We start from the raw sequence: 23,796 nt of genomic DNA, 5'->3' as shown, positions 1-23,796 counted from the left end.
CGAGTTTCTTTCATAGGAATGCACTGAACGCCTTTTTGCATTGCATATCTTCCTATGACAGCATCTGACGCAGTGGATGTTATTTATGTGAAATGTAGATGCAATGCCAGTAGACCTTGACCAGTACTACGGTTTCACCAAGTTTGCTATTGAACTGAACGAGCTGGACCCATCCCTGAAACTGCTGCTACCACCCACAGACACCAGACTACGTGTGGACCAAAGGTACAACAACTGTATTTTCATGCACTGAGGTAGTGGTTATTGTTGCCCTTTCAATGACCTGATTTGTTAAATGTCAGTAAACAGGAAGACGATTTCAAAGACATGGTTAAAACAGATTTCTGTCAGAGAATCAGTGTATGATCTGGCATCAATAAAAAAAGAAACCGCTCAATGTCAGTGAGTATCTGAGCACCTTTCATTATCTGACGTGGATCTCAATCGTATCCTCTTGACACGCTGTCTAACAAAATGCTCACCCAACTCTATGATCAAAATAATACAAAAATAGCAAGTAACTGCAGTGGCTTTTCAGATTCATCTAATTTTAGCTAACGATAAGGTTTGAAAGTCTGTGAAGTATGCACAAGCGCACCACCATGTGTATACTTCACAGAAGAAGCACTTTGCCATCAAATAAAAAAAAAACACTTCTAGTCCATCACTATTCTGAGTTATGTATTTTCCGGTTTATCCACAATTAGGTTACCTAACTGAACTAATGTAAAATCAAAGAACATACGTATTAAATTTGAATATTGCAGATGAATGTTTTACCATCTATCCATAATGAATGTGTCTCGCTGGCAGACTGCTGGAGGAGGGGAACTTGGAGGCTGCAGAGGAGCAGAAGCAGCGGATTGAACAGCTGCAGAGAGAGAGAAGGAGAGTCCTGGAGGAGAACAACGTAACACCACAACCTAAGTTCTTCAGGTAGCTTAAATATCACAATGTATTAGTTTCTTACTGAGAAAGGCATATGTGGGAATGTGAGTGTTCTTACAGTAATAGTGTTATATGCAGCTTGCCACTGTAACAGCAGCCTGTGTCCGAATTTCAACACGCTTAACTATCTTCCACTATATTCATCACTGCCTTGCTTTTCTTCTGCCTCCACAGAAAGTCAAAGGATGATACCTGGGTGAGCAACAACACATACTGGGAGCTGAGGAAGGACCCTGGCTTCACCCAAAAAGATTTTCCTATGCTTTGGTGACCCCTGAACTGCAGATCACACATATTTCGACCTGCACAGCCTTTATTGTGATCCAGGCTGGGTTCTAGTGATGTCTGTATCCACAGTCTATACCTTCCACATTGGGTACTGGACTTCTTTACTGCAGTTCATCAAGTTATTGCCTTAATAGCAAGTGCTTATGTAAGTTGTGTAAACATGTTTATGCAAACATATTATGAGAATGTTGATTTGTTTGGCAAATGTTGCCCATATTTTCACCTGATATGGTACACTGTACCACTTAAACTGAGAAAAGGAAAACTACTTGGTATAAAGAATGACAAATCGTAACTGGTCTACACTTGCTTAGAATGTATTGAGCAACTGGTCACTTTAGCTGTCGTCTTGTCATGGACATTCTCTACCTCTGAGATAAACTAGCCTTGATATGCCATTGATTAAGTGTATACACATCCGATATTTATTCTGCACCTGCCTGATGCCTTACTTGTTGTACTCATTTAGTTTAATTTATCGGTGTTGCATCTCTGAGATCTTTTTAAACAATGTATGTTTTTTAAGGACCAAAACAAGAATTGTTCAAATGATCCTTAAATCCTTACTCCACTTTTCTTTCCATCTCAGAACAGTAATTTCTGCTTTTTGCTATGAGCGTGTGAATGATTGTGCAACTATGAGCAGCAGTAGCAACCATTTTTCACTCTATCCATTGCACCATTGTCTACATGGACCCTGGGCTTTGGGACCAAAAGTGTCCAAAACGATGCTCCATGAGCTCAAAATAAAATCTCTGATGCTTTCTTTTTGTGGAGTCATTTGTGACTGTTCAAAACTCTGAAAGCTATGAACCAGAGCGTCATCATAACGTTCAATTAAAGGTGCAAATGGCAAGATCTGGCCAGAACTTTTGTTGAAAAAAGTAAAAAAAATGAACTATGATTGTTAAAATGTTGACGTCATGTTACAGGCGTCAATGTATTGTGTTGCAGAGATATCTACTGAAATGATCTTGCCTTGACCTGTCCTGTTTCAGCCCTGCGCAGTCTCACTTGTTCCTCGAGAGGTGACTCATTGTAGCATCCAGTCATTCCAGCATGGGTTGTTAGCCGTATCAACTAGCATTCAGCCGCGCAAACCTCAGCACCGGGGGTTCACAGCAGACGGGCACTGGGTCTAACTTTTGTAACAGCTGCAGCAGAAAGTTGGCTTATGTGGCGGGGAGTGAGGGCAACCCCCCCGTGATCAGACCACTGGCGCTGGGGTTTTGCTTTGGCTGAATTTGTGTTGCTACATCTCCGTTAACTACAGGTCCATCTCCAGGAGCTGCGCCTCTGCTCCTTCAGGCAAGGTAGTCTTCTGGTGGCTGGGAGCACAAAACTAAATTATGAATATGTTCTTGTTTTTGCCACTACGGATTTAATAAAATAAACAAATGATCAAAACGTGCACCGACTAAACTAGTGGCACATTAAACACACGCCACATGTGTAGATTAGGGTATTAGATAGCAGTTTTATTTAGGTTTCAGCACTTTGGTCAAATATTGCTTATTCTTGCCCTTAGTTTTCTTTAATGGCTGTAAATGTAGATTGTATGGACTCAGTAGAGGTGAAATGCTGCCCCCTATTTCTCTGGAGCGTGTGGCCAAAACTTACACATTGCACTTTTAACTGAGATGCTGACTTGTCAGGCTGACAACGCAGTCATAAATGTTGATAAATGTGCCAACAGGAAAAGAGAAAACAACTGAATCATCAGTTTTGATACTCACATGTTCACAAAGGAGGAAGTTCATTGTGTGCTTTCAGAGCAGCTCTATTATTATTCTGAGGGCCGTCAAATTGTGAGTAACAGGAATGCCCCATGAAATTGTAGTTATGTTACCTCTGGAGGGCATGAAAGGCATTTGGTTAAAAACACTTGCAAATTTCATGTTGCACGGGAGCATTGCCACCTTGAAAGCTCTTTGCTTGTTACACAATTATATGATCAAAGGTGAGTCTCCATAAAATACCAGTTTCACAGTGAGTTCACTTTATATGTGGGACAAGGGTGAAAGATAACTCGAAAATAAAAGGAGTATTTGCTCAAAGCTGCAGGTTTTAGGCCATTTTACATGATGTGCTTGACTTCTTGTCCATACTACTGTATATTTTGCTATAGCGTAAGTAGAATCAAAAGACTAAAAAAACAATAATGAAGCCCTGAAACAAGTTAAGGTTATCAGATAACTCAAAAAAAATCCTCTTAATACATCAATACATGATAATGAATTAGTGTGATAAACCATGTTACGTTGATGAACAAACACTGAAAGACTGAGCGAACACTAGTGCTTCTTAGTGCCTAAAATGTTTATTACATCCATCAGTACAAACGTGTCAGAAGGAACACAATGCTGATGATTTTGCCATCCCCAGATCTTTGACAGTTATGGAGTTAAAACATAACTGTCAAAGATGTAAATGTACTTGGTCATTTAAATCTAATTAGTTAAATACTAATAATGAAGTAGTATACTGCTGACTGATCTGATCTAAATCAGAGAATATGTGTACACAATTCAACATGTGAAGTGAAGCTGGTGAATAGTTTATTTATTTCCACTAGGTGGCAACAAATAGCCATCAATGGTGCAGAGACAGCACAAAGACCCCAGAAAACCTAGCAGTAATGTCGTAGATCACCCTGACCTGCACGAGATGCTGTCTTTGAACTATATGGACCTATGACAGCTGGCCGGCTGTCCAACATGATTGACACATCACATCATTTACCAGACATTCACTGAGCATTTACACTTCAGCGAGGTATATTCAATGATGTCCTTTACGAAAAGAAAGACATTCAATTCATACAACGTGAAACACCAATGTGTAGACGTTTGATACCCATAACAGCTCATTGTGGTGGGGACAAACAAAATACAGAGAAGGACATAATTATTTTTCAGCTTGTTTTCATAATGATACTACTACTACTACTAATACAAATAATAATAATGTTTTTAGTGTAATTATCATCATCATCATTATTATTATTAATAATAATAATAATAATAATAATAATAATATTTATGTGTTTTGCTTAGCCTCTGTAGCACGCCCACAGCTTCCTGTCGAGGAAAGGCGGAGCGTCTTTTGTCCAAAACGAGCTGCACAACCGACACTGACATGGAGAAGTACTTTCTGCTCTAAAAGTCTGGCCGCAAACAGTTTCTCGTCAGCTTCCTTTCTCAAACAAGGATTTGGGGTAAGTGGTAAAACTTGTAGCATTTGCATTAGGTTCCGATGCTTTTTTGTTCTACAAGCAGACGACATTAGGCGCACAACAACGTGAGACTGCGGACTGATTTTACTAGCCTGTAACGTTAGCCACTAGAAATTTTTTCTAGTGTCTATTTCTTTAAATATTCTGTGTTTCTTTTTTGTTTTGCTTGATATGTTGTTGACGTACAGTGTCGTGAATTGTCGTGGTGTTATGAGAACTTTAAGAACAGAAGTAAGGAGTGGATGATGTGAGGATTGTTGAATCAGCAATAACACCAGTTCCTTTCAGCCTGAGGAGGAGCTCACATGTCCTCACTCTTCATTGTCCCCCTCACAGCTTTTATTCAGCTGGGAGATGTTTGCCACAGCCACCAGAAACTTTGTGCAGGAGGTGGATCGTGGAGGTTTGCTGATCCCAGTGTCCAGCCTGAATGACACAATTGCTCTTCTGACACTGGTGGTGAAGCACAAACGTTTCTGGCGATGGCAGAAGCCCAAGTACATTCCAACTGATTTTGACCTTAATGATATACTAACAGGAGACACACCTATGAAGCCAGGTAAACAGCAAAACCCCTTTGTATGCTGAATTGTATGTATTTATTATTTTAGGACCACAGAAAACTGAAATGTTTCACTGTCCACAGGTGTCATAGAGGCAGATTTCATCAAATACAATGGGACATTTGGTGACAACATTCAGGGAACCGTAAATGCAAATTTTCCCCACACCAATATCAGCATAGAGGGTAAAGACTCATCCAAACTCCAGTCATCATTTGGCAGTTTAAAAAAAGAAGAAGTGGAGGTGCAGAAGTTGCTGCGAGACTCCAAAGACAGGTTAGTTCCCTCCACATGTTTCCACTGTCCTGTTTCATAGAGTTAAACAGGGTTAAAACACTGTAAATATCATCTGACATGTAGTGTGTTTAAGATCTGCAAACAGCCGGAATGATCTTTGTCCGACCATAAACAGGAGGCTCGGTTGAATATTAACACTCGCAAGAAAATTGCTTGATTTTTTTTATTTTAAAGTTTTAGACAGTATTTCACAGAAATCCCAGTTTGTATATATTTCATAATATTCCAAGAATGTTCCCTGTGAAACATTAGTGTTTTTGTGAATTCCACGTGTCCAGGGTCCTGGATATGTCCCATAAGCTGGTCCAGCAGACAAAAGAGAAGCCCAGACAGGTTTTTGGGATTGTAAAGGAACGTATTTTGACTACTCAGCCCTGTTCGGTCATAGAGGAGGTGCAGCAGGGAGGACAGTGTGGAGGAGGACTGAGCCTCTGCGGGCCCAAGAGCACAAAGGTACAGTACCGTATTAAACTCATTTGTTATAGTAGTGTAGCGTTTGTAAATTTATGCGTAAGGTTTTCTCACAACAGAAGAGTGTATAGTCAACATGTTGTTCCAGGTATCATTAGTGATAATTTGATAAACACTTATTGTTAATATGTTTTATTATTTCCTCCTCAGTTTGTAGCATCCTACTTTTTTTGAATTTCAGTTCTGCATGCAACTTTGAGCTTTATGTAGGTGGAGAGCGCACTCTTAAACAGCAAATGGGTCTACACATGTCCCATGCACTTACAACTGTGTTTCAGCAGTAATTCATTGTTTTAATGTGGATAATTCCTTTAAAACGGACTGAGTTTTGTTATAATTTGTGTTTGGCCTCACATGTTGGCGGTATTATTGCAAATCTGCAGGTTTCCTTGAAGGAGAATGGGAGCTTGAGTAAAGACAGTAATATCACCATGGAGATTCCCATCCACACTGCCATTGCTTATGCTCTTATAGAGCTAGAGATCAAACATGATGGGCGCTATGGTGAGAAATGATTCACGCACAATTGATTCATTTCTACTACAGTTACATTTCATTTGAAATGTAACATATTTTATTTTCCACAGAGCTGTGTCTGATGTCAGACACCACTGGGTATTTTGAAGTAGATGGCCCTGCTAAGAAAAGACTGTTGGGTGTCTTTGGAGCTCCTGGCTCTGAAAATAGCCAACTTAGACAAGGTAAATTACTGTTTTCTTCTCTGAAGCCATAAAACACGTGGCTATAGATGGTTGTTGTAGTGCATGACGTGTTCAGAAATGCATGTTGTTTTACAGGCACAGAGTCTCTACAGATTAGAAGCCGTCTGTCTTATCATAATGGTGTGATAACTGCTTGTTGAAATGTGTTAGTGTTTAGTGTCAACTTGTCCTGTTTTCTATACTTTTATTTTAAAAGTGCCTGGTTTAATCTTAATGTTTAGTGACCTGCTGCATGTACATATTTAGTCTATATAGCTGGATGATGAAATGTATCTATTTTGTATTTTATTTAGAGCTTGAGCAACTGAGCGATCATTTCCAGCTGCTTTCAGCTCTTCCTGCCACCACAAGGTCTTCTCTACTCCAACAAATCCAAAAAGTGATGGCGGACCAAGGGGCCGTCTGCTCACTGCAGAATGTGGTAAGCAGATAAGTGATCACAACACAAAGTTATTGAAAGTTTTGCAGTAAGCATTTTGAGCTTCTATAAAATATTTTTTTTAATGTAGGTTTCTTTCTTTGTCTCAGCTGGAACAGATGTGCTTTGATAAGAGCCCTGAACAGATGTGCTTTGATAAGAGACCTGCCCTGGATGAGGTCACAACGACAGAGTCCCAAAAACAGAACATCCAAGCAATTGTCGACCTTTTAGAGCAGTCTGGTCAAGTGGATTCCACACCAGTCCTCTCAGCATTCCACCTAATTATCAGCGCCATGGATGGTGAGAAAGCTGGACTTAACTGAAATGTTGCTTGAATTCCTCACTCTGTGGGAAAAAAACACCTCCATTTAAGGGCGGGAAGAGATGTATGTTGAGTCACAGACTTGTCGCTGCATGCTGAATGTCTTGTAAATCGAGTTTCCTCAATCTCTGTTTTCGTCCTGTATCTGGGTCTTTGTCTTTCAGAGATGACAAACGATTGTCTTTCTGTTTTGGGAATGTGCTGCAGCCTCACTGTGCTATCGGCTCTGGAGCTACTGGTTAGTAAAGAGAGTTTCTACAAATAACAATACAAAAACATGTTATGGAAGTTGTTTTGTTTTTTTCATTATGCATCCCATTGATTTAACTGCCTTTTATCTTCCTGTCACATCTGTTCCAGGTGCAGTGTGTATTGGGGAAGGGGGAGTTGCCTCTGAGCAGCGCAGGCTTAGCTGTACTGACAGAAGACATCTATGAAAAGACTGAACGTCTGTTTGCCTCCTCTAATGTGTCCCTGAAGAGAGATGGAAACACAGTGAAGACAGAAATAAGCAGCCTGCCAGGAAACCATCCTCTGGTCCTGTGTATCGCTGTCAGAGGTCTCGCCTCGTTGGCCCACAGTGATTGAACTGAAGACACCTTAATATCCAACCAATAATTGAAACATTACACTGGAATGAGGTAAAGGGGAACATGTAGATCAACTGTTATCTATCAGTGCTTTTTTTCTTTCTCTTTTTGGTGCAGTAGAATTTCCACTAAGACAATTTTTCTGTGGAGTAATTATATAAATGTACTAGTGCTGAAACAATAATTCAGTTAATGATTTAGTCAATGACAAATGGATAATCAATGTTGAATTGATTTAAGTCATGGATTTTGGACTTTAATTGGAGAAAATCATTTTGAAGATGTCACCTTAGGCTCTGGGAAAAGTGTGAGGGTCATTTTTCACTGATTTCTGATTTTATCTGAAAAAACAAGTGATTGCAATCATAAAATGATCCCCTTTGAGTCTATTACTTATTGTTAAGTAAGAGAGCTTACCATTTTTGTGTGCCAATCAAGCCAATCAAAATTGAGGAATTTCAGTGGCCATGGTATGATTTAAAAAAAATAACCATTAGCTGCAGCTCTGAAATATACTGTTATATGGTCACAACTGAATTCAGATTCACTAGCACAATCTTTGATTTAGAATTTTAACTATTTTAAATTCTTAGCTTGGCACCTACTGGTGGCTTCAGCATTAATATACACACTAATTTGAATATAATATTCAGATTTTAGAAAGAAAAAGGGTTCAAAGACACTCACCTGGTTCTTACCATCTTCTTTTGGGTCATAGTATCTAAAAGAAGCATCTTGATTGTATTGTGTTCTCAAAAGTAGATTTTATCGAAAGATTTACATTTGTAATTTTCTAATACCATGGTCTGGGTGAATACTAGATTCTGATTGGCTGTGGGGTGTCCTTTAATTCCTGATATAGGACAAGGAATATATAAAAGAGCAAGGGTAATTACGTCAGTGTGCCAGACTTTTGTGCCAGTTCTATTAAAGTGAATGGGGTGGGCATAGCAAATCCCAGTATAAAACTATGAACATATCTGTGTTGTTTCACCTTTGACTGCAAATTGCTTTAACAAAAAACATTAAAAAAACATTATGTGATGTTGATTGAAGTGTGTGTGTGTGTGTGTGTGTGTGTGTGTGTGTGTGTGTGTGTGTGTGTGTGTGTGTGTGTGTGTGTGTGTGTGTGTGTGTGTGTGTGTGTGTGTGTGTGTGTGTTATGACTTTTTTCGACATGCTACACTATGACTTTTTTATGACTTTTTTCAACATGCTATACTATGACTTTTTATGACAGAATACCAGGGGCGTCGTTAGGCCTATTTAGTGGGGCTGAAGCCCCCCTAAAATGTTCTTCAGCCCCCCCAAATAATTTGGCATTATTGGCTTTAAAAAAAATGTAAATAAATAAATATTTATATATATTTTGGTGATGTCATTAAATTAAACTATTGTTTCTCACATGGACAAGTTATTTATAATCTAACATGCTACATATGTGCGTGCGTTCTGGTTTGTATGTTTTCTCTTCAAAGTACAATCCAACAGCCCATCATCATACTGAGCTATTGCCCGGGCACTAGGACCTTGGGGAGGCTGCTGCGCTGACTTTCTCACTCTGCCAAGTAACGTCTCTCGTCAACGACAGCCAGGATTATAGCCAAGGAGTTTAGCTCAAAGTAAATGATGCACGGAGTGAAATTGTAAGTACAGGTAGTTACAGAATGTGGCTAACTGTAACAAACATGCCCCTCCCCTTGGGGCTAAGCCCCCCCTTTCTTTGAATCCTAGAAACGCTCCTGATCTGCACTCTGCAGTTAGTGTATTTGTAGGTGTTGAGCTTCATTTTTACGAGTGAAGGCCCAGGTATAAAATGCACGTCCGCCACTGGTTTTGATAAGTTGCAAGTGGTAAGAGTGAAAATTATGATCAGTGGTGGAATGTAACTAAGTATATTTGCTTAAGTACTGTACTTATGTACAAATTCAAGGTACTTTAACTTTTTGAGTATTTCTCTTTTATTCAACTTTGTACTTTTTACTCCACTACATTTGTCTGGCAGCTTTAGTTACTAGTTACTTTGCACATTATAATTGTTCAAACCTTTCCTAACTACCCAAACTGAACAGAGTATAAAAGAGATATAAAATAAGCTACACCTGAAACATCTGCAGCAGGAATAATGATCCAAACAAATATACATTTGTAATATCCATATGTAATAGTAAAACACTGACAGGGATCATGTTTCTGATAGCTTAGTACTTTTATTACTGTTGTTTGTAGTCCAATGACCTCATTTTCTGTTTGTCAGTTCAGTGAACGATGAACTGAAGTCAGGCTGAATGTGTGAGGTGAGATGTGAAGGACAGCTGACAGCTGATCGTCAGTGACAGAGGATCTGGATCTGGATTAATTAAACGCCATCACAGAGAATGTTTGTTCACATATGTAGGTCGATCCGAAAATATTATAAAGACAGTGCCAAAATGTATTTGAACAAAGCACACCGTGACGACACGTCACTCGTGTGCTGACACAGATACACAGACAAACACACACACACACACACACACACACACACACACACACACACCTCGGTCATTGTGCTCATCTCTTGTTAATTTTTGTAAATGTCTGTTTCTTAACACTATAAATAAACATAAATATGACCAATATGACCCTGAACAGCAGAGGTGTCTCATCTCTATATATCTACATCACCCCATGAAAAAAGTTTCAAAATGTAAAAAAATTTTAGAAAAAAATAAATTTTGGTAGACTAATGCAATTTATATCTAGGTACCTAAAAAATAGTTTAAACATGTATTTTTCATGAAAACGAGTGAGTTATCCAAATTTAAATATGATCTATGGAGGGTGAATAACTCCATTCCACTGATTGAATTGTTAGTAATGGTGTTGGTGATGAGGTACAAACTATATTTATTAGGATTTTTTGGTTTCTGACCACTTTTGGATGATTAAACATGGACCGGATCAAATTCACCCGGGAACATCATTGCTGTACATGAGAAACAAACATAACAGGAGGGTTGAACAGATTCCTGTACTTCTTCTTTATAGTCAGGGGTTTCACATAACTGGTACGCAGGTACGCATGCGCGACGAAAATCAACACTGCGTAATGCCACTTGTGTTACTTCGCGCCTTTGCGTACTTGACCGAAAATCTTACACGTTGCTTGTCAACTACTGTCAGAGATGTCCAAAAAGCAACAGACCTTAAGCGTTTCGCCACCTACAAAGAAACGCCAACTGGAGTCAGAGCCGAAGAAAAGACTTTTTTCGGAAAAGTGGCTCCAAGATGTGCAGTGGCTTGAAGCGGACGATGAGCGCACTGAAATGTGGTGCAAGATTTGCCGCTCACACCCACATCTAGCAGACAAAACAGGTGCGTTTTATAAAGGCTCAAAGAATTTCAACCATCCTTTATTTGACAAACATGAAAAGAGCAAGGAGCACACGAATGTGGCGCAAGCCATTGCTAATAAACAAGCTAGCCGAGAAGAAATGTCCAGTCGCCCACTTGCCAGATGGCGAGACAAGCTGAATGAAGAACAGCGGCAAGCTCTGTTCAATATTTTTCTCCTCGCCTTCCATAAAGCTAAACACGCACGTCCCATGTCTTCCTATTCTGAGGATGTTCCTTTACTGAAGCGGCTCGGAGTAAATGTCGGCGGTGCATATCATTCACGTGAAGGGGGCGCACGGATCATGCAGAGCATCGCTCACACCATCAGCGGGGAGTTGCGAGCCAAGTTGCAGTCTGTTGAATTTTGGGGGCTGCTTTTTGATGGATCTGAGGACATCACAAAAACTGAGCAGGAAATCGTTTACATTGTGTCTGTGTCCAACAACGGAGAGTTTACCTCGGACTTTCTTGGACTGACTGAACTGGGTGCTGACCGAACCGCGCAGGCCATAACAGACACTGGCCCGGCAGGGGGGGAACTGGAGGTCGCTGCGGCTCGGAAGCGGCAGCTCAACATCAGAGGGCAGGCAGATCGATGGCGAGATGTCCCGTGGATCGACACCGGAGGGCATGCAGATCGTCGATGAGATGTCCCGTGGATTGACACCGGAGGGCAGAAGGGCTCCAGACACCGGTGCTCCGGCGGATGGCCGGACTGCCGAACTTGCTCCGCACACAGGTGCTCAGGCGGACCTGACTCTCGGAGTCGGGGCTCCGGGGAACAGGATGCTGGTCCGGCGGCGGGAACTGGAGGTCGCTGCAGCTCGGAAGCGGCAGCTCGACACCAGAGGGCAGTCAAACCGACAGTGAGATGTCCTGTGCATCGACACCGGAGGGCTGGCAGATCGACGGTGTGATGTCCCGTGGATCGACACCGGAGGGCTGGCAGATCGACGGTGTGATGTCCCGTGGATCGACACTGGAGGGCTGGCAGATCGACGGTGTGATGTCCCGTGGATCGACACTGGAGGGCAGGCAGATCGACAGTGTGATGTCCTGTGGATCGACACCAGAGGCAGGCAGAAGACGGTACTTGGGTTACAGCTGGTTCGGGAATCAAGACGGAACCTCCAGTTCCAGCCGCCTCCGAGTCGCAGCGACCTCCATTTCCCGCCGCCGAGCCAGCATCCTGTTCCCCGGAGCCCCGACTCCGAGAGTCTGAGTCCGGTCCGCCTGAGCACCTGTGTCCGGAGCAGGTTCGGCAGTTCAGTCGCCTGCCGGAGCACCGGTGTCCGGAGCCCTTCTGCCCTCCGGTGCCGTTCCACGGGACATCTCACCGTCGATCTGCCTGCCCTCCAGTGTCGATCCACGGGATATAGAAGGGCTCCGGACACAGGTGCTCTGGCGGACGGCCAAACTTGCTCCGGACACAGGTGCCCAGTATAACAGCTATACTATGACTTTTTCAACATACAATAGTATGATTTTTTTATGATATACTATACCATGACTTTTTACGACATATTTTAGTAGGACTTTTTTTGGTAAATTATATCAGGATTTTTTTGTGACATTTACTTTTTGTGACTTTTTACAATATACTTGGTATGATTTTATTTGACTTACTATACTATGATTTTTTTAATTAATTTTAATGAAATACTATACTATGACTTTTTAAGACATACTTCTGTATGATTTGTTAATACATACTATACTAGGGATATTTCTGACTTTTAGGATCCACTATACAATATTTTTGGGACTTTTTACACTATACGATATGACTTTTATTGACATACTATAATTTTTTTGTACTTTTCGTAACATGCAATAACTTTTATTGACATTAAAGTATACTATGATTTTTTTATGAATCTTTATGACCTACTATACAATGGCTTTTTTTTTTTTTACTTTAATGTCAAACTATACTGTGGCTGCACGTTGGTGTAGTGGCTAGCACTGTCGCCTCACAGCAAGGGCAGGTATGATCCCCGTTTGGACAGCCCTTCTGTGTGGAGTTTGCATGTTCTCCCTGTGTCAGCCTCCCGCAGTCCAAATCCAACAATGGTTAATTGAGGTTAGGGTAATTGAGGCCTCTAAATTTCCTGCAGGTGTGAATGTGTCACTTTAAATCTGGCGACCTGTCCAGGGTGTACCCTGCCTTCACCTAATGTCAGCTGAGATCGGCTCCAACCCCCACGACCCTCAACGGGATAATCGACACATACTCTATCAACATACTCTACTTTGACTTTTTTTTTTTAACATGCTATACAATCACTTTTTTCTGACTTTTTGAGACATGCTACATATTAATAAAAAAATGTTATGGGGTGCCATTCTTTCACTTTGACACATTTTACAATGACTCATGACATCTTTCATTCCATACTATTCTTATATAGTCCATGGATACTAAACCGATTGTTTTGACATTTTCATGGCTTTTTATTCCATGATTTTTCCTATGCCCATTTTTTATCACATACTGTTCTATGACTTTGACATTTTTGTGACGTACTTTATAACTAAGTTATTTCATGTTGGATCTAATGCATCATGTCTGTATAAGTTTTGTGTGTTGATCTTTATGGTGTGAAACAAACAATTACCGCCTCACTGTCGTATGCCTCCACCATACCAAACGTCACGTTTCAGTTTACATCCATGCGTCATTTTATCTTAACAATTGTTGTGTGAAACTGTAATAATCAGCATACAAGTTATGGTCAAGAGCCAAATTCTGATCACTTCAACTTTGAGTGCAAGTGGGTGTTTGTGTCATATTTGAGGAAATGTGCTCACGGTGTTCCCAAAATGTCACGTTCACTAGTCTGACGTGAGGTCACGGTGACCTTGACCTTTGACCACCAAAATCTAATCAGAACAGACAGACAACAGGAAAACCTGATGCCATAAATAACCTCTGGCCATAAAAACACATCACCTCAGATGGTTAAATATCCTCTCCTCCGGTTGGTGAACACATACTCAACACGACACATTTGTCAAGTAATTCCACCAAAGAGCAAAGCAAAACCAACGTGGCTCATTAGAAAAGTTATTTATTTGACATCTGAAAATACGACTTTTCTGAATTCTTGTAAAATATACCTTTTATAAGTAAATATGAACTTTATTTAAAACAGTTAAGTTTTAGTAATATCACATCAAAAGGGATGGTTCACTGAGATTTAAGTACCCTGTTCAAGAGTTCTGTGGAAAGTTTCTTTTAAACAAAGACAGCACCATATTGACAGGTCTAACAGTCAGAAATACTTACATGATCTAAATGTCTGACAAACAATCAACATAATTAATGTAATCTGTTGTGCTTGAGTGAAAGAGAAACAATGGGTTAACACTACAGAATAATTTTTTTTTCTGTACAAAAATCAGTGACTCGCATGACATTTTCCATGTATGAGTTTGAACTGCAGAGACAGCAGAGCATAAATGCAGCCTTGAGGAAGAAGACAGGTCTCAAAAATAAGATACTATTCTACATGTATGACAAGTTTGTAGTGACAAAATGAGATGACGTACTGGAAACATATGCACTGTAAACTGTAACACTGAGGTATCGTTCTTTTCAATGAGCAAGCTCTCCTCATTTTTGCAAAATAAATACACTTTATACCTATTTTACATACAGAGCAGAAGAATTAAAACAGGACACGACAAAAAAAAAAATGCATTTGCTTTTAAAATATCCTGACACAAGAGCCAGTATTTTCTCCCAATCCACAAGAATAGAAAGGATTCTTTAAAAAAATGTTGCCAATAAATAAGTACACTTCCTGTGCATTGGGAGTTGCATAGAGAGCTAGAACGGAATCTGGCTATTCAGAAAAGGTGGCTCTGATACAGCTTTGTGCAAGGCCCATATTCACACAGGTCTGATGTGTCCGTGGCTGCAGTGTGAAATTCTCCGTCCCTTAAGGTGTCCCCTTTCATCCCAAGCCTAGCAGCTCGAACAGCAATGTCTGTCCAGTAGGTTGTAAAACATTAGTAGACCCAGCTGACTGGAACCCACTGGGGCTCTATGAATAATCGCTCTACCACTTCTTGCAGTTTGTCAAAAGCCTTGTCCAGATTGTCATTGACAATAGTCAGGTCAAAGTAGTGGCTATATGCCCGGCGGATCCTGGCACTCTCGTCCACAGTCTTCTTCAAATCGTTCTCCTGTTACAGAAAGAGATTCAGCCCATTAGGATGATGAAAGCAACGACTATTTCATGAGTAACAGGGGTCCATCACCATAAGTATTTAGGAACCTTAAATGCTCTCAATAACATACCGTGAGTAGTTTGGTAGTAAGTCCAGCATCTATCACAGCTTTGTGCATAGCTCTTAGTGTATCCAGTTCAGGAGCAGCAATAAACACCACAAATGGCATAAACTCAGCAGTCTTCAACACTTTCAGGGCCTGGGCAGAAAATATAATGTCACAACCAAAGATTTAGGGCAAAGATCTACATATTGAAAGCGTGTGCCTTTGACTAACCTGAGGATTGACGTCCAGGATGCAGGTACGGCCTGCATCCACCACTTCATGGATGGAGTCGATCTTGGTGCCATAAAGGTTGGCATCATACTCGCCATGCTCCAGATACCGGTTCTCCTTGATGTCCTTCTCCATCTCTTCTCGCATCACAAAGCAGTAGTTCTGGCCGTCTCTCTCCTCTTCCCTCGGATGTCGTGACGTGACTGGAGATAAAAGGAGAGGTGTTACACGTACCCTGGCAGCAAATCTAGTCGAAGACAATTCAACTACCTCGGCAGCCCGTCTCACTCACTCACAGGGTACAGTGGTTCCATATCGCAGAGGGTTCATGACGATAAGTCTGTTCTTCAGGCTCCGCCTCCCAACCCCCTGGGCTCCAATCACAATCAGCGTTTTCCTCTGAAACGGTGGCATCATGGCTACTTCCTCATAGATCTGCAGCTCATATCGGTCAAACTCTGTTCAGGGCAATTCACAGGCTGGATGAGTACCGTAATGATTTTTATGGACTTAGAATTTCACAATGCATACATTTCTTGGATTTACAAAAATAAGATGCAGTGGTGATGCACACCTGCATTCTTTGAAGTGAGGTACATCATTTTCTTCTTCTTTTTCTTCACAGTTCCACAGATCATCCCTGAGATAAATACAAAGAAAGTATCAGATCACCACATGGTGGTGCTAAAGCCAAGTCTTCTCTGACCAGCATGACAACTTAACATGAAAGAGAAGCAGGGAGAAGCAGGGAGGTGTGAATGAGTTGGCTTGTGTGAACATGATTTGAACTAACCTGTACCAGAAGTATCCCAGTCTCTTCTCACAAAAGCTTTCCTCTTCTCCTCCAAGAACTGACTGGGGATGAGACCAGTCGCTCCACCAACAACTTTGCGTGCCTAATCAGAAATTGGACCAGTTAAGAGATTAAATATTTCACATAGTAAAAGATACCATGTCTAAGTATCTGTCAGCAACATCTTCTCCTCATCTTTGGCAGCGTCTTGCAGCTTTCCAAAGTAAATTCCACCTCACTTCTAATTAGATGTGCAGCTCTGGTCGAAGCAGCACTGGCCTTGTCAGGAATATATCTTCTCACCTGCCACCAGTTGGGGTCCTCCCTGTTGACTACATGAAGGATGTCTCCCTTGGAAAAGGCCAGGCCTGCCTCTTTACAGGGGATCAGGTTGTCTGTGGCTGGATTATAGTTGAAGTGGGGCTTCAGATAAACCTACAACATAGGGTGTTAACAAGATATCAGACGATCAAAAACAAGTTCATGTCCACTTCCTTTTTTTTTCCTGCACTCATTATATTAAATTAGTCTTCTTATTCACAACTGTTACCATAACTGAAACCTAGCAAGCACATAACCAAACAGTAGAATTAGATCATGCGATCCTCCCTGGCACAAAGGTCAGTGTCTGACATAACCCTTACGCACTGCTCCTCTGCGTCAGCTGTTGTGAGTACCCGTTACTTCAAGAAAAGGAGGGGGTACTCCAGTGAACAGAGTAGTGTGTGTGTGTCACAGATAGTGTGAGGAGTGTTATTAATAGACCCTCACTGGGCTCAATTTTCAGAAGCCTGGCTTTCTGAGAACACCCAGGTCAGGCAGCTCTCCCCCTAACCCTGATAGGTACAGTATGACAGCCTTGTACACTTGGCACACCGGGACTTACACATCCACAAACACATCCTGTATTCTAATGAACTTAACACGCTGGTTTCAAGATATCAAGCTAGTTTAAAAGAGTATTCAATTCAGTTTTGTCACAGAATTTTTTTGTATCCCACAGATGAACCACTGGGCAGGAAAATATCAAATGCAGCCTCCTTTTTCCTCACCCACCTGTGGAGGTGTCGGTGTGTCTCTGTAGCTGGGCAGAACTTTGAGTGTGACGCTCCCACTGCAGTCCCCCAACAGCTCCTGGAGTTCACGAGGACTCTCACCGACCTCACGGCCGTTCACCTCGCGGATTATGTCTCCCGTGTGCAGCATGCCCTGCCTGTCAATCGAGCTGCCATGCAGGATCCGTGCGATCACCATCTCGCCCCGCTCCACGCGGAATGTCACCCCCTGAAAGAGTCATTTAGTACCATACATTCGCACTTCATAAATCATGCCGGATATCTTTTTTTTTTTTTTTTTTTTAAATGGCATGGTTACTGTGATGTTGAGTTACTATGTAAAACTAAGTCAGACTATTCAGCAAATGGTCAATAAAAGAGGACATGAATAAAACAGTAAACACGTTTCCTCTGCGGAGCTGAGGTCGATATAAATGCCTGGCTAACTTACCAGCGGTTCCCCGGCTTTCTTCTGGATGCCAATCATCCTGACAGCATCAGCTGGCATGAGTGAACTCGTCAACAAGGCGTTGCTGTTCACCGCAGTGTGGGGCATTTCATAGCACTTTGCAGCCACTTTATCATGAGCCTCTATCAAAGACTGAGGCAGAACAGACGGAAATAAAAGTGTGGTTCACAATCTCTGTACAAAGTACATTTACACTTTTTGCTCACTAAGACAACAATCAGCACTACTATGTGGCTCATGCACCAAAATACAAAACTCTTAACAGAGATTGCCACTGCAACATGCATTTGTAAAAAACGTGTTTATGACTGCATCGACTAACTGATAAAATAGAGAAGATAAATCAGTCTGGTTCTTACCCTAGCAGCCACAACAGAGTTAGCATTGTTCAGAGACTACAACTGCATCAGCAAATGTGGAGATTTACTGAAACGGTACGTGACAGTCTCTCCCCCTGACTTTACCCACATAACTCAGCTTGCTATTGGCCCAAGAAAATACACCCCCACCCTCCCATGCGCAGCTTGTAAGTGATTGAGAATATAAAGGGCGACAAGGAAGGAGAGCTGCTTCAGAGAACATTAAACGAGTGGTTGGTGTAACATGCTCTGACATCCATCCCCACACAAGTAGAACACAAGCTAGATTGTTCACTCGAACAATTCTCTGGTCCATTCACCCCCATTAAAAATTGTGTACCAGAGGAATGAGGTCAAAGATACCTTAAAGTGCGGCTCCTGAAGGATTCTGACAAGCTCAGCGGCGGTAGAATCTTTTTCTGGCAGGTTGTTGAGGGAATCCAGGATCTCTGTGACCAGCTGAACATTATCGTCCCGCACAGCTTTTAACTTAACTTCTTCAAGACGCTCATGGGCCTACACACACACACACACACACACACACACACACACACACACACACACACACACACACACACACACACACACACTTTTATCAGGCTGTTTGCTCAGAGCACCACACCGTAAATAAAATGAGAATCAACCTCTTCATTTGTATTAGGGATATGGAAAATGTGGTTAGAGTTACAAATCAATTCTTTATTTTTGAGCATATAACCCTTTCCCATGTTTAGAGGGGAAAAACAACAACTTTGTCCAGCGTTTGTTTTTTGTGGTCTCATACAAAATTCATGTTTTGACTTATCCTTAACTGATAAAACACTATATTGTTTGAAGTGTTGCTGTTCTTGCGTACACAAACTGTCAAATTAAAGAAGTGAGGCACCATCAAAATGCCATGTTCTTGTGATTTTATGGAAAACATGAATGGCTCTTACATCAAACTATTCCTGTGATAAACAGAAGACAAATGGAAATGAACGGTTAAATGTACTGTCTATGACTACATTCAATGTTTCTATTTGATATGACGTTACACCAGAAACTACATAGAGGCCCACGTAGCAGGAAAGCACTGCTCCTGTTATAAATGAGGACAAGAGTTTGCCTTTGTGACAGAAATCATTCTATTCATAGATATGATAGTTGAACTGTGTGACCTTAATCTGCATTGGAGTTTTTTTCTGTTATGTAAGCCCTTTGTTCTTCATGATTTAACTGGTATTAAAAGAGAATGTTTTCTGTCTTAAGCAAATGCTTTACATTACTTTTAGAGGGGACACAAACAACTTTTTTGTGTTTGTTCACATAGATTTGAGTATCACATGCAGGCTCATAAGAATATATATTCATATACCACCCTCCATCTAACGGCTGGAGAAAAGAGACAGGTAGGCTAAAATGGAGTGTTTCAGAAAAAGGGTGAATACAGGTGGACAATACTAGTTGGAATATGTTACTGAGCCTCATAGTGTACAATGTCAGGAAGCAATCGTCATCCTGCTTAGTGAAACTAATCACATCTTCATTTCCTCGGGCTGACAGTGACATTTGCTCCTCTTCTAAACTCTAGCTAGAGCTTGATGGCCAGCAAATGAGATTGCGACTGTGTGTGTGTGTGTGTGTGTGTGTGTGTGTGTTGTTGTTTTTTTTACCTTTGCGAGGGAGCGGACGATGGGGCTCTCCATGATGCCTTTGAGGAATATTAGGTCAATATCTTTGGCCCCTGAGCCCGATGGCAGGTCTTTCAGGTTATCCAGTACCTGCTGCATGGCTGAAGGAAACAAATTCAAAGATTGGGTGAACAGAATTCCAACCACAATCGTAACATCTTTTGAGCTTGAGAGTTACTGCTTTGTGAGTGCAGCTCGATAAGTTAGTGACAAAGCTCACAGCCAGTTAAAGTGAAAATGATTTGAATTCTGAGCCGATGAAAACAACAAAACAATGTGAGTATAATAAGAGCTTACAAGGCAAGAACAATAGTGGACAGTCTATCAATGGGCCAATTCACAGAGAACATCCCGTAGTTCCACTGCAGCAGCAACAAGCACGCACACTGAGTCACAAAGGAATTGTTCTACCAACAGATCTGCCTTGTAGACTGAGAGCACACAGCAAGAAACTGAAGCCCAGCAAGTAATTTCATATTCAATGATTTTAATTATCATAATTTTGATCTAATGAATAGAAAATACATTTCTGTACTTTCCAATTATGACATTTCCATTAAAAGGGTTTTCTGTTTTTCAAGAGAATAAGCAGTCCATTCGTATTTCAGATTGAAACAGAAGTAGACAGAAATGCAGTCCCTATATGAGCCAAAACATTGCTTTGCAAGTACATCATGTGGCGATTTGTTTTTGTACCATTCAAATGGTAATGAAATGTAACATTTTGCACACACACACCATTACAACAGTTCTGTGCAAAAGATTAGTTAGGACTTTGTCTTTGAGCTTTGTATTGACAGCTTACCTTTGCCAGACTTTGCATTGGCCACAGTCATGTTTAATATTCCTCAGCTCAGGACGATGAAACTCTGAACACGAAAGCCGCCCACAGAAACCAAGACAACTGGAGGCCTGGAGAAGGTAGAAAAAAAAATCTCATGAAATGAATCAAGCTTAACTGACATTTACTAACATATGCTGCTGTTGAACAAATCCAGATACAGCATGGATGCATGAGACAGAAAACAACAAAGAAAACAAGTTTGTAGGTTTCATGTGTATGTTAGCACAGAGAGCTATAATGAATTGCGGGAATAACAAAGAGGGTCATTGAGTGACAAAGGATGAGTCTCCTGCCCTTCTGGCTAAAGGTTGTGCCAGCCACACAGAGGGAGGCCTCTGGGGACTCTGTGCAAACAAAACCTCCAAACAGAGTGAGGCAAAAACAGCCCTACAAATGCCTCAGTGGGTAGGTAGACAAACAGAAACATGTGCTTTCTGAGCCTGGTCCCATTTAACAGTACAGTGTGTGAACTGCATAGACGTCATAAATGCAACACACTGTCCTCCATCTATACAATGTCAGATAATCATCCAAAGCCAAAAAGAAACAAGTAAAGACATTAACTCACCTACAAACTGTGTTCAAATCATCAGCGCAGCACTCCGACACGGAGCCCCACGTTTTCTACAAAACACTCATCTGGTAACTCTGGACTGAAGAGAAAATAAATCACATTATTCTTCTTAAATGGGGAAATTGTCAAAGGCAACCTAATAACCAACCTCGTGATAAAAGCAGCTCATGCTGGTAAGTAAGGTCCTCTCTACCCCAGGGGTGCCTTCATTGCCCAGACTTCTCCTGTTCAATTAGTAGTATTGTAGATGCAGCCATTGTGATTGGCTAAGTTAATCACATGACCGCTCTCTCTTTTTTTTAGAGAAACTCATTAGCTAGCACCCAGTCAGATGAAGCTCAGCTCGGAAAGAGTGAGACTGGGAGTATTACTAGTCGTCTACGGATTGAAAAAGATGAAATGTAACTATAAGAAGCCTTTTATTAGGCCTATTCCACTGAATTACTAATACGATTGTTCTAGTAGTAGAAATAGTTGTCGCTGTTGTTGTCGTCATCAGCAGTTCTTACTGCTCTGCAGTTATACATAGGGTGTAAATGAAAGCAACTACCGTGCCTGGCACATTATAAAAACATTCAAATCAGACTTTTTACAGCAATTCATATTTTGGAGTAGGCTACAACTCTCACCCATAAAACCTCAAACAGGATCAAAAGTGTAGAGATACTAAACTAACTGTATCCATGCATTGCTGCTGGTGTTAAAATACACGAATAGCACATTAAACCTTTGACTACCTTGAAAAACTGAGCAGCTAAGACCTATTTCCGAATATATATATATATATATATATATATATATATATATATATATATATATATATATATATATATATATATATTCACAAATTAGATTGGGGTAGGTTGGATAATTGTATTTGAATTGCTTGTAACATATTTGTGAGAACTGATGGGTCAGATACCTCAGTAAAGCGTATCGCTTGCTGTGACGTTATTACGTAACAGTCACACTTTTCATAAGTTAGAAGCCAGTCTCGATGAATGGAGGAGCAGCCAGATGGGACGTGGACAATATGTGCTCATGAAGGCAGATGCGATCACAAATAGTGAGGTTGTTCTAATGTCGCGGAAGGACACTAAAGTAACTCACAGTGGAGCTAAACAAGTCAGCCTTCAAGAAACGTGTTGGCTGCAATGATTTCCATTTACAGTGAAGCTAACGTTACACGCGCACGTGTAACCACTTCCTATGTGGGGTAACTTAGCTAACATGTTAGCATAAACGCACAACACTCCGATATTGTTTGGAGTACGTTGAACCACGGTTACATGTTGTCAGGTCCTACTTGGCGTCAGCTACAGTAGTGCCCGTCCCGTACCAAGTTGGTGCCAGCCATTGCTAGTGTGTAGCTCATGTGAAGGCAAATTAGCAATGGTAATGATTCATAGCAAACACTGGCGTGCGCTCACACGCTAAGTATCTCTCAGACTGACAAATACAGGCATGTTACCACAAACGAACAAGCAAGCCAGCGAAGTAAACCTGTTTAACTTAGCTGGTCAACGTATTCTTGTTAAGTAGTATTCGTCAGGTAACTTACCGTTATCTGAAAGTCCAGTGGGTAGCTAACGTCAGCAGCTAACCGTGATATCATGTGGCTCATTCTAGCTAGCTAACGTTAGCTGGTCGTGAGAGCCAATAAACTAGAGGGTCCCATGATGATCCACGTTTTGCAAGTGTCTGTAAGAATGAATGAATGAATGATACGTTACCTAATTTAACCAGGGCCACCCAGTCACTCGTTCACGCTTCTGTCCATTTCAGAGTTACCTAATTCGCAGACAACTTGCGCAGTAGTAACGTTAGTTAACTTGCTGGTGCATTTCCAGCGTGCCTGCCTGCGCTTCTTCTCCTAGTTCCTCGTCCAAACAGACAGTGATGTGCTAATGACATCCAATGCCGTTCAAGTTATATCTCGCCCATTGAAATCACGCACAACCCACCCATACACTGTAAACTCTACCCTACAATAAATACCGGTGTGTGGAGGTAAATTGCATCCATAGTTTCTTCAAATATTGTTTTGCCCCAATCAAATGCAATGACCCCTAAACATCAAATGTAAAACAACGTTGCCTCTGGATGCTCTTGCTTGTAGACTGTATACACACTCACTAAGTGTGCCAAAGCAGGTGGACATTTAGAGTGTTTTACTGAATCTATTCAGTAGTGGAGTAGTATAACAGTAATAACAGATTTTTCTTCTCACGCTGGGAAAATACCATGCACCATATCAGTGTCTACTGACAGGATATTTAAG

At 41.2% G+C, this 23,796-nt stretch overlaps 3 protein-coding genes across 8 annotated transcripts in view; 2 read left to right on the top strand and 1 right to left on the bottom strand.

Annotated features, from left to right (window-relative positions):
* osbpl3b (oxysterol binding protein-like 3b) overlaps positions 1–2,002 on the top strand; it is a 29,819-nt gene extending 27,817 nt beyond the window's left edge. For all 3 annotated transcript variants that reach the window (XM_068735979.1, XM_068735978.1, XM_068735977.1), the window contains 3 exons: positions 99–225; positions 814–936; positions 1,123–2,002. In XM_068735979.1, the coding sequence (XP_068592080.1) occupies positions 99–225; positions 814–936; positions 1,123–1,219 (347 nt within the window). In that variant the 3' untranslated portion in view covers positions 1,220–2,002. The remainder of the gene's footprint in view (positions 1–98; positions 226–813; positions 937–1,122) is intronic.
* Positions 2,003–4,351: 2,349 nt separating this feature from the next.
* gsdmeb (gasdermin Eb) lies at positions 4,352–9,220 on the top strand. The gene is made up of 10 exons (XM_068736217.1): positions 4,352–4,453; positions 4,808–5,030; positions 5,118–5,310; positions 5,610–5,784; positions 6,186–6,306; positions 6,390–6,503; positions 6,818–6,945; positions 7,053–7,245; positions 7,432–7,505; positions 7,628–9,220. Exons 2-10 carry the CDS (start codon positions 4,826–4,828, stop codon positions 7,853–7,855), a joined length of 1,431 nt encoding a protein of 476 aa, XP_068592318.1. The 5' UTR covers positions 4,352–4,453; positions 4,808–4,825; the 3' UTR covers positions 7,856–9,220.
* A 5,096-nt stretch (positions 9,221–14,316) lies between these two features.
* pals2a (protein associated with LIN7 2, MAGUK p55 family member a) lies at positions 14,317–23,383 on the bottom strand. Of its 4 annotated transcripts, none has more exons than XM_068736008.1 (14): positions 23,249–23,383; positions 21,510–21,594; positions 20,903–21,009; positions 20,080–20,198; positions 18,788–18,940; positions 18,048–18,197; positions 17,598–17,825; positions 16,845–16,976; positions 16,542–16,644; positions 16,323–16,388; positions 16,045–16,206; positions 15,749–15,951; positions 15,542–15,670; positions 14,317–15,426 (listed from the first exon to the last, which is right to left on the bottom strand). In XM_068736008.1, the coding sequence occupies exons 3-14, from the start codon at positions 20,931–20,933 to the stop codon at positions 15,250–15,252; spliced, it is 1,653 nt and encodes a 550-aa protein (XP_068592109.1). In that variant the 5' UTR covers positions 20,934–21,009; positions 21,510–21,594; positions 23,249–23,383; the 3' UTR covers positions 14,317–15,249. The 4 variants fall into 4 exon arrangements, with proteins under 4 accessions (XP_068592109.1, XP_068592111.1, XP_068592110.1 ...); XM_068736010.1 differs by lacking the exon at positions 23,249–23,383 and adding an exon at positions 23,077–23,181; XM_068736009.1 differs by lacking the exon at positions 23,249–23,383 and adding an exon at positions 21,664–22,031.
* Between the last annotated feature and the right edge of the window lie 413 nt (positions 23,384–23,796).

This window comes from Cebidichthys violaceus, unplaced genomic scaffold (genome assembly GCF_023349555.1).
Source record: "Cebidichthys violaceus isolate CVI_PGR_0920_01 unplaced genomic scaffold, fCebVio1.0.p SCAF_7, whole genome shotgun sequence".
NCBI classification, from domain to species: domain Eukaryota; kingdom Metazoa; phylum Chordata; class Actinopteri; order Perciformes; family Stichaeidae; genus Cebidichthys; species Cebidichthys violaceus.
Note: the sequence above shows the minus strand (reverse complement) of the source record. Positions and strands in the feature narration are given on the sequence as shown.